This window comes from Dioscorea cayenensis, unplaced genomic scaffold (assembly GCF_009730915.1).
Source record: "Dioscorea cayenensis subsp. rotundata cultivar TDr96_F1 unplaced genomic scaffold, TDr96_F1_v2_PseudoChromosome.rev07_lg8_w22 25.fasta BLBR01001228.1, whole genome shotgun sequence".
NCBI lineage: Eukaryota > Viridiplantae > Streptophyta > Magnoliopsida > Dioscoreales > Dioscoreaceae > Dioscorea > Dioscorea cayenensis.
The window spans coordinates 5194-14564 of record NW_024087619.1 but is presented as its reverse complement, the minus strand read 5'-3'; the positions used below and the strand labels follow the sequence as shown (position 1 = coordinate 14564).

The 9371-nt window shown below is 33.1% G+C and overlaps 1 protein-coding gene across 1 annotated transcript; it reads right to left on the bottom strand.

Moving 5' to 3' along the window:
- Positions 1–5183: 5183 nt before the first annotated feature.
- On the bottom strand, positions 5184–7088 carry LOC120255891 (trans-cinnamate:CoA ligase, peroxisomal-like). The gene is made up of 2 exons (XM_039263659.1): positions 6858–7088; positions 5184–6763 (listed from the first exon to the last, which is right to left on the bottom strand). The coding sequence occupies exons 1-2, from the start codon at positions 7053–7055 to the stop codon at positions 5237–5239; spliced, it is 1725 nt and encodes a 574-aa protein (XP_039119593.1). The 5' UTR covers positions 7056–7088; the 3' UTR covers positions 5184–5236.
- Positions 7089–9371: the final 2283 nt, after the last annotated feature.

Here is a 9371-nt window from a genome sequence, read left to right as displayed (position 1 = left end):
AATACTAAAAACATAATTTTTACCATAATTTATTCAATTTCCATGTTCATGTGAGAACCATCCTTTTTGGTATGAGTTGCTTTAAAAAATTCAAGCCATCCTACTTTTCTTCCACTGTTGACCTCCTACAAGTAATTAAACAAAAATTTGTTTGAATCACAAACATCGAGAGATTAATTGTAACACATCATTGAAATACAAAGAAAACTAAAAACAACATTTATAACTCATTTCCAACAATTTAATGCTTAATATATAGTTACTTACCATTTTCTTTTTTTCTTTCTCGCAAAACTCTTTGATCCAGTATATTTTTGTTACTTTATGCTAGTGATCCCAAGCTTTTCAGAATCCTACATATTGACGCATATACTAAATTATAAATAAGAAAGATATAATAATTTTAATAAATAAGTAAAATAATTATTCGGACCTCTCCTATCTTTGAATACAAAAAAACAGACTAATTATTCTTATTCGATCGAATGGTTACATCTGGATGTTTATTCTTGTTCGCCTGTAAACCAACTTCTCTTTTGAAATGACGGTTTTTCAAATCATGCTTGTAATCTCTCCACTTCTTCCACAAAGACTTGAGCACATACTCTCTTGGAATTTCTAAAACAAATCAGAACTATTTGAAAACATTATAAATAATTTAGTTTATTAATATAACTTAATGATGCCTCTATATTTATAGTCACAACACATTTGAACAATTTAATTATGTGTGTTACCTCAATAAATTTGAACAATTTATCCTTCAGTGGTTTCGGCACTTTTTGCCAACTCTTATTATGAAGGCCAATATATTGACTAGATCGAGCAGGCATGCCAAGAAATCCAGTCAATATTTGTGCTTGGGACCCAATTCTTTGTCCCAAATGATTGCACTCACCAAAACCCTCTCTTTTGAGTAGGGGTGAGCATTATTTGGAAAAACCGAATACCAAACCCGAACCAAACCGAATAAAAAGTTTGGCGGTTACTGATTTTTTTTTTGTTTGGTTTGGTAACAATTCTATTGATAATTTGGTATTCGGGTTCTGTTTGGCTTTTTAGTAAAAAAATTTGGTTTAACCGAAACCAAACCGAATTATGTTATATAAATAAAACAAAAATTATATGTAGGCAAGGCTTTTGCATAAGTTGTATATGATTAATTTATAAGACCATTATTTAATAGGTTATAATCCGCCTAAAATGACTGAACGATGAATTAAAAAAATTATGAATTAATAGTTAAATTAATTACCCTAGAAATCATTTAAAAACTTTTTTATATATAATTTCGGTTAATAACCCTAAAAAATTTCAGTTAGGTTAATTTTGGTTTTACCTTTATTTGGTTCGGTTCGGTTTATATCTTTGAATATATTTTGGTTCGGCTAACCGATAATTCGGTTCGGTTATCGAACCGACAGATGCTCTCCCCTACTTTTGAGGGTAATGACCACAATTCCTTCAAAATGGTTTGACCTCTTATTGTTTGCCATCCATTGCTATCGACTACAATAAAATTTGGAAGGGAGCTTGAGAAAAAAAACATACTCTTTTTTATCACAATAAAATTATAATTTATCATAAATTAATAAACTATTGTATATGCATTGGCGAGACATTGGAGTTATAGTACTGCAATCAGCACAACTTGGCTTATAAGTTATAACTATTGTATATGCATTGACGAGACATTGGGGTAGGTCAAAAGACAATCAAGGCATCCTACATTACATATATGAGTTTTTTGTGCTGGCATGATCAATTTGATGTGATATAGAAATGAAAAGAATAATTAAATTGAACAAAGCCAGAGTCCATTGAAAATGGAGACTGACTTGCTGACCAACCAAACTAAAGCATCCGATTCAGTTATGTTTTTATACAGCTCCTAATGCCAAGAAGGTAGGACTACAAGACTCAGCATGCCATGTCACTCGATTTAGTCAACCAGTGTTTATAAATAATAAATATTACCTTTAATTTTTTTTTTTTAATTTCATATGCTAGTACACTTTCATAGCTTATGTAGTTAAGTGTTTTTGAAGCAAAAGTGAGATCTTGGTTCAAATCATAATTATCAAACCCGGACCGGCTCAGCTATCGGACCGGTTGACTCGGTGACCCGGTGCTTCAACTGGTCCGGGTCTTTAATTAGACCGGTTATGCAATCAACCCGTTCTGACCCGCATTGACCCGGTGGTTAGAACGGTTGACCTAGCGGTCGGACCGATTGACCCGTCGGTCGAACCAGTTGACCCAGTGGTCAAACCGATTGACCCAGTTTGATTTGTAATTTCAGTTTTGAACTTTGGTTATATATTGGATTGAGTTTGGTTTGATACTTTGATGATAAATTTAAACTTTTATTGTGAATTAGTATTGTTATGTGTTGGTATTATGTGAAGTTTGAGCTTTTTTCCTCTTTTCTACTACTTCCAAATCAAAGATTAACAATTGTTTTGTATTTTTTCCATCAAATTATTTATTTGATAACTAATAATTCATGGATATTATTATGATATATCATTATATAATTAAAAACTAATTTATAATTTTAAAAATAATATTTTAAATTATTTTTATTAACCCAGTATTGACCCAAATGACCCGACGGTTGAACCAATTGACCCGTGACCCAGAGCCTTGACCGGGTCAATGTCCGAACCGGGTCTGATAACTATGATTCAAATGTTAAAGAACTTTTTTAATAAAAAATTATTTTATAATAAAATTAATTTTGTACTTGCTTATTTTTTAAAAATAAAAATACATGCTCCTCTTCATTTTTAAACGCATGAAATATAAATGTTTATATGCATAATCTAATTAAATATCAATTAATAGTTTAATACTAAACTTTTGAGAACCAAACTGCATGTGTTAATTGCAATCAGTCTTAAATATGGGTTGTACATTTTACACTATATTTTTTTTAAAGTTATCAAATACATGCTTATGATTTATCTCATCCATATACATGCTGAACATTTTGCTTGTAAATCATAATAATTTGTTATATGATATTAAAAGACATTGTGGTTTTCACAATTACTGTTAGTATCTATAAATTATTAAAAAAAAAAAGTTACTTGTTTATTATAGTTTGTATTATTATTTTTCAAATTCTTTGTGATTTATATTACATATTTAATTAATATATATATATATATATATATATATATATATATATATATATTATTTGAAAATTGGGTCAACCCCGATCGTACCATTAACCCATGACCCCAGAACTTTCTTGGGTCACTCCCGATCGGGTTTTAGAACATTGTTTATTTGTATTTCCATGGAATGAATCAGGTCCACCAATTTTTTTATAAAAAACAAAAAAAAAATTCTCTTTAATCATTGCAACTTAAAACAAATGCAATGAAAAAACACAAATAATTATAATACTCTTCATTTTCATTTCAATTGCACATCATAATTATAATACTCTTCATTTTCATTTCAATTGCTTACACTAAACAAAACAATTTAGGTATTTTTTATAGGGCATTAAACTACTACTCTTTTTCCATTTTGAGGCCCAAACTTTAATTTAAATCAAAATAGTTATTTAACTTTAATTTTATTTCACTTGGTGGTCACCCAAAAAAATTTGGTCTATTTTTTTATGATCTAATGTTTAAAATTCTCTTTGTTAGCAAATGAGATGGAATTGCCAATAGCGTTTGGATAGTGTGTTATGTAATCATGATAGAAAATGTTTGGTATTTACATTATAAAAAGACCTGAATCTTATGGATAATTACCAGTAAAAAAAGTTGGATAATCATTTTGATTCTAATTGAAGTTTGGACCTCAAAACGAGAAAATGTCATAGTTTGGTACCTTTACTAAAAAAATTTACCCTAATATGTGATCTTTCAATTCTCATGCTCTTAATTATCATCTAAAATATGTTTTGTTTGTAAGAAAGAAAAGGAAATTTTTGTTTTGTTCCTCTCAATTTATAGTACTATCCTAAATTCTTTTTCTCCCTCTTTCTTTTATTTGCTTGACATTTTAATAAATTAATTCAATCTTTTAGTAATCTACTTTTTTTTATTTTTATTTATATGTCAATTTAAGGTTTAATATAGATTGTAGACATATATCAAGCAAATAAAATAATGAAAATAAAGCAAAGTGGAGCGGATATGAGGCTCCTTATAAATATATAAATTGTATTTTTGGGTTCTAAGATAACGCTAAGAAAACATAGAAGTGATCCAAAATAGTAAGCATGTAAGCACAACAACTTAAGATGAAAACCCATGCATGCTAGCAAATGTAAGCACAATGACATAAGATGAAAACCCATGCTTGCAAATATAATAGATTATGACATCCATATAAGAACAATTTTTATTGAATAAGTAGTGTGTGGAAGTAAAGATATCCACCTCCAATTACATCAATTTTGAATAAATATGACATTTATATTTTTTTTGGGTGAAATTTTAACTCAAAAATTCATATTGTTACTTTCAATATACATAGTCCTCCTTAATGAAATAGAGTATTCACATGAAGAATAAATAAGGAATTATTGGTGTAATCAAGAAATAGACAAGTATAGACAAGTATGGAGGTGGTTTACAAAATTACAAATTTTTTGAAAATATCTCTCTGATGTAATACATTTTTGGAGGGAGGAAAAGTGCTACTCATCCCAAGGCTAGGTTGGTGACTAGAATTATTTATTTATTTATTTATTTATTTATCTAGTAATAATATATACCACTCGCCTGTCTGTTGTGGTGGCGGCGATTAATATGAATTTGTAAAATAATGTTTTGGGCCACTATGATTAATTTAAATTTAAATATAAACTTAAACTAATGTCAAAACTTAATTAGATTTAAAATATCATCCCATCAACTCATAACGGACCAAGAAAGTGATTAATATATCGAGACAGCTCGAGATCGCCAGACGTGTCTTCGCCTACTTGACACTTTATCTACTTTCTGCCTACCGCTTTTTATTTCCCTGTCTTTGTTCCCTCATTTCTGGTGAGAGGATTTAACTCTTTGTACTTTCGTCTTTCCTTTCAATATATAAGTGGTTTATTCACTTTTCTTCCAAAAAGTATTAATAAATAAAAAGAAAGTGATTAACAAATCACTGAAAGACTTTTATTCCTTTGCACACGAAGGGAATACAACATGCACCAAGAAATTGATTAACAGATAATAAACACAACCACAAAGTGATTAAACTCACTCACAAACTATATAAGAATTACTGGAGTTGGGGTGGTTGCTTGCATGTTCTCCTGTGTAGCATACCCCTTCTTCACTATCACTGCTAGTGGTTTCTTCTCCGAGATCACTTGGAATCCTTTGGCCATCTCTCTAAGCTTGAACTTGAGGATTTTGCCAGTAGAGGTCTTTGGAAGCTCATCCATGAAAACCACCTTCTTGGGCACCATAAACCTTGCCATATTGCTCCTACAATGAGACACAATATCCTCCTCAGTCACACCAACATATCCCTTGACAAGTGACACGAAAGCGCACGGTGTTTCTCCCCAGCGAGGGTGCGGCATCGCCACCACCGCTGCCTCCCTCACCATCGGATGTCGGTACAACACCGTCTCTAACTCCACACTGCTGATGTTCTCCCCTCCAGATATAATCACATCCTTAGATCTATCCTTTATCTCTAGATACCCATCAGGATGGATAACACCCACATCTCCGGTGAGAAACCAACCATCCTTGAAAGCCGCAGCCGTGTCCTCACTGTTCTTCAAGTAACCCTTCATTACGTTACTACCACGCAGCACCACCTCCCCGAGTGACCTTCCATCACGTGGCACGCTTGACATAGTCTTCGCATCCTTCACGTCCACTTCTTGAAGAGAAAGCACACTGATCCCCTGCCTAGCTTTCAACTCAGCCCGCTCTTCCGCCGGCCGGAGATCCCACTCAGCCATCCACTCACACACTAAAGCCGGCCCTGTAGCCTCAGTCATACCATAAGCATGAGTTATATGAAACCCCATATCCTCGATCTTCTCCAGCAGCGCCGCCGGAGGAGGCGCCCCACCGGTGAGTACCTCGATACGAGACGTGATGGGGCGCCGATCTTCGTTCTTGGCTTCGAGCATGATGTTGAACACGACTGGCGCGCAACACATGTACGTGACTTTGTGGTCCGCGATGGCGCGGTACATCTCGGCTGGTGCAGTGTTGCGGATGCAAACGTTGGTGCCGCCTCGTGCCGCCATGCCCCATGTGAAGGTCCATCCGTTGCAGTGGAACATGGGAAGGGACCAGAGATACACCGGTTCATTCCCCACACCCCACTGTAACAACAGACTCATTGTGCTCAGGTACGCACCTCGGTGGCTGTACACCACTCCTTTCGGAGCCGACGTCGTGCCAGAAGTGTAGTTCAATGCGATGGCATCCCACTCATCCTCCACTCCATTATATTGGTATTCCTCTCCAGACATGATGAGCTGCTCGTACTCCAGCTCGCCCATCCGCACACCAGTCGGTGATTCGATGTCATCGATCACGACAGCAAGCGGTACCGGCGTACCATCATCTGTGAGATGGCTGAGAGCCTGTCGAGCAAGTGGCACGTATTGGTAGTCCACGAAGAGGATCTTGGCTTCGGAGTGCTTCAGGATGGTGGCCACGTTGCCTGCGTCCAGGCGTGTGTTTATGGTGTTTAGCACTGCCCCGGCCATCGGCACTCCAAAGTGCATCTCATACATTGCCGGAATATTCGGTGCAAGTACCGAAACCTACATATAATTACAAATACAAAAATTTTACAACAAATATAAAAAAAAATTATCATCATATATGAATGTATTGTGTGTATAGATATACACGAACCACATCATTCTTGGTGATGTTTAGTGATCGGAGAGATGAAGCGAGACGGAGGCAACGATCATAGGTTTGCTTCCATGTGAAACGGATGGAGTTGTAGATGATGGACGTGCGTTGAGAGTAGACCGCAGCGGCTCTTGGCAAGAAGGAAATGGGGCTCAAAGGAGTATAGTTAGCTCCACACTTTGGTAGCTTGTCCATCACTTACAATCTATGGAAATGAAGAAAGTAAGAAACTTAGTTGGCTTGGAGATAGAGTGCGTGGAGAGGAGCATATGGTGCATGGACTTAAATACAGGGAAGTTGGAAAATTTTAAAGTGTGACAGGTGAATTGTTGGACCATGTGATGGGCGCGGTTGGTGAATGGATTGGTGAGTGCTCGAACAGCATGTGGTCTTAGTGCATGCCTGCTCATTTGACCATGTGGCTCGGTATCTGCTATTGTTTGCTATGTTTCATTATTTTCCATAGACTGGAACGCGCGCGCAGACCTTCATCAGAAGACTTTTTTTTCCAATAAAATGTTTCTGTAGTTTTGTACTCGTTCAACATGATGATTGCTAGCTCAATAATTATTTTTGTAAATACACTAATTAAAAGCTAGTTATTCAAGTGGCTGTTAGTACGTGGTTGAGTTTTTTTAAAAAAATTTATGTTGATTTAGCATTTCTTTTGTAACTTGGTTGGAAACCCAAGCAATCAAATGCTCGAGTAAACTCTCATATGGTTACCATTTGCTATTATTTAATAATTATTTTCTTAAAAGCAATTATTATTGTTGGTATTTAGAAATAATTGTTTATAATTAATATCTCAGCTGATGTTAATGCTTTATACATATATATATATATATATATATATATATATAATACGTCAACTGCAGACATTCGTAGAACATCCGCATTTGACCACAATACATATTAGGTAGTTATGGTGAATATTAATTAAAGTTTAATAGGATTCATTGGGGTTGATTAGTTTTAGGTTTTGGTTTTTTATAGTTCTTGTACGTCTAATAGAAAAAGGGTTGAACGATTGAGATTTGTTAAGACATGGTGCAGAAATTAATTGAATAGTTAAGATCAAAATATTGTACATCTCATTTTTCACTTTGTACTATTTATTAGCTCGGTGATATTGTCAATTACATAGTGCACAACCGTTAGAGTGAAATCCAATGGTTGATACGAAAATCTACGGACGTTCGTAAATGATGGATGCATTTACATATGTGTGGAAAATTGAACACCATAATTTTTTGGGAAAATTTCAAAAATAAACCTATGATTTTCCATTTTTATAGAAAAAAGGACAAAGGTTTTGTTTTACCTATGTGGGTTTTTCAGCTAGCAAAAAAGGAAAAAACTGTTAACGGTGTTAACTCACAAGAGTAAAATGGTCAATTTATTTAAAAATCATCTAATTTGACATAAATTTTTTTTTTTAATCTATTAATCTCTCTCAAAATTTTAATAAATAAAAAAAACTTAAATTCCAAAATAAAATAAAAAATAAAATCATGTTCGAAAACATGTTTTTTTTATGATATGTGGCATTTTTTTATTATAAATTGACCATTTTGCCTCTGTAAGTTAACATTATTAAAAGGTTGTTAACGATTTTTCTCTTTTTTGTTAGCTAGAGAAACCACATAAGTTAAAAACAAAAAAAACAAACCCCTGTTTCTTTTTTGCAAAACTAGGAAACCACAAGGTTTATTTTTAAAATTTTCTCTAATTTTTCCCCAACTAAATTCAAATTTGTGTTAAAGACCAAATTGAATAAATTAAAGAATTAAAATAAATATGTTTGTATAAATAATAAAGGGACTAAAACAATCAAATAGTCATATGCAGTTATGGGATGTAGAAAGAACTTTAGGGAGTTGAAAACCATTTTAAAACTTGTTAAAAGACCTCATGTTCTATCTATTTCCAATAACTTTATTATATATAAGTTTTTGTAATAAGGATGGTTGAGATTTGACCTTAGCAACTACACTTAATTTAGTTTAAATTAATCTTTTATGATTATTTTTGAAAAATTCTATTTAGTTTTGTTATTTGGGTATATTTGAATCTTGGAATGAGCATGAGAGTGGAGAGGGTGAGAATGTGGGCAGAGTGGAGATGAGAGGGAAGGAATGAGAGTAAGAATGAAAATAATGTTTGATTAGAGAGAATGAGAATTGAGAATGTAAAACTTACGAAAGGGAAGAAAGAAAATAAAATTATTTTTTTATGTTTTTTAATATAAATAAATGATATTAATATATATTGTGAGTTTATATTTAATAATAAAAAAATAACTCATTTATAAAATATTTCAAATATGATGATTTAATTTAATTATTATAATTAACCAATTAAATTGAATGATTTATTTGGACGGTTGTCCACTTTAATTATGATAATTAATTAATTATATTAAACCAAAGATAAAAACACTAACTGTAGGGCAGAATAAGTATTTTTTTCTTGATTTTTGAAAAAAAGTGAGATTTCCCCCCTTAGGGA

Excerpts from the sequence above, each read along its gene's own strand:
- LOC120255891 (XM_039263659.1), bottom strand. The coding sequence starts at position 7,055 with ATGGACAAGCTACCAAAGTGTGGAGCTAACTATACTCCTTTGAGCCCC. Across the intron at positions 6,764-6,857 it reads ACATCACCAAGAATGATGTG|GTTTCGGTACTTGCACCGAA; the intron begins GTTCGTGTATAT and ends AATTATATGTAG.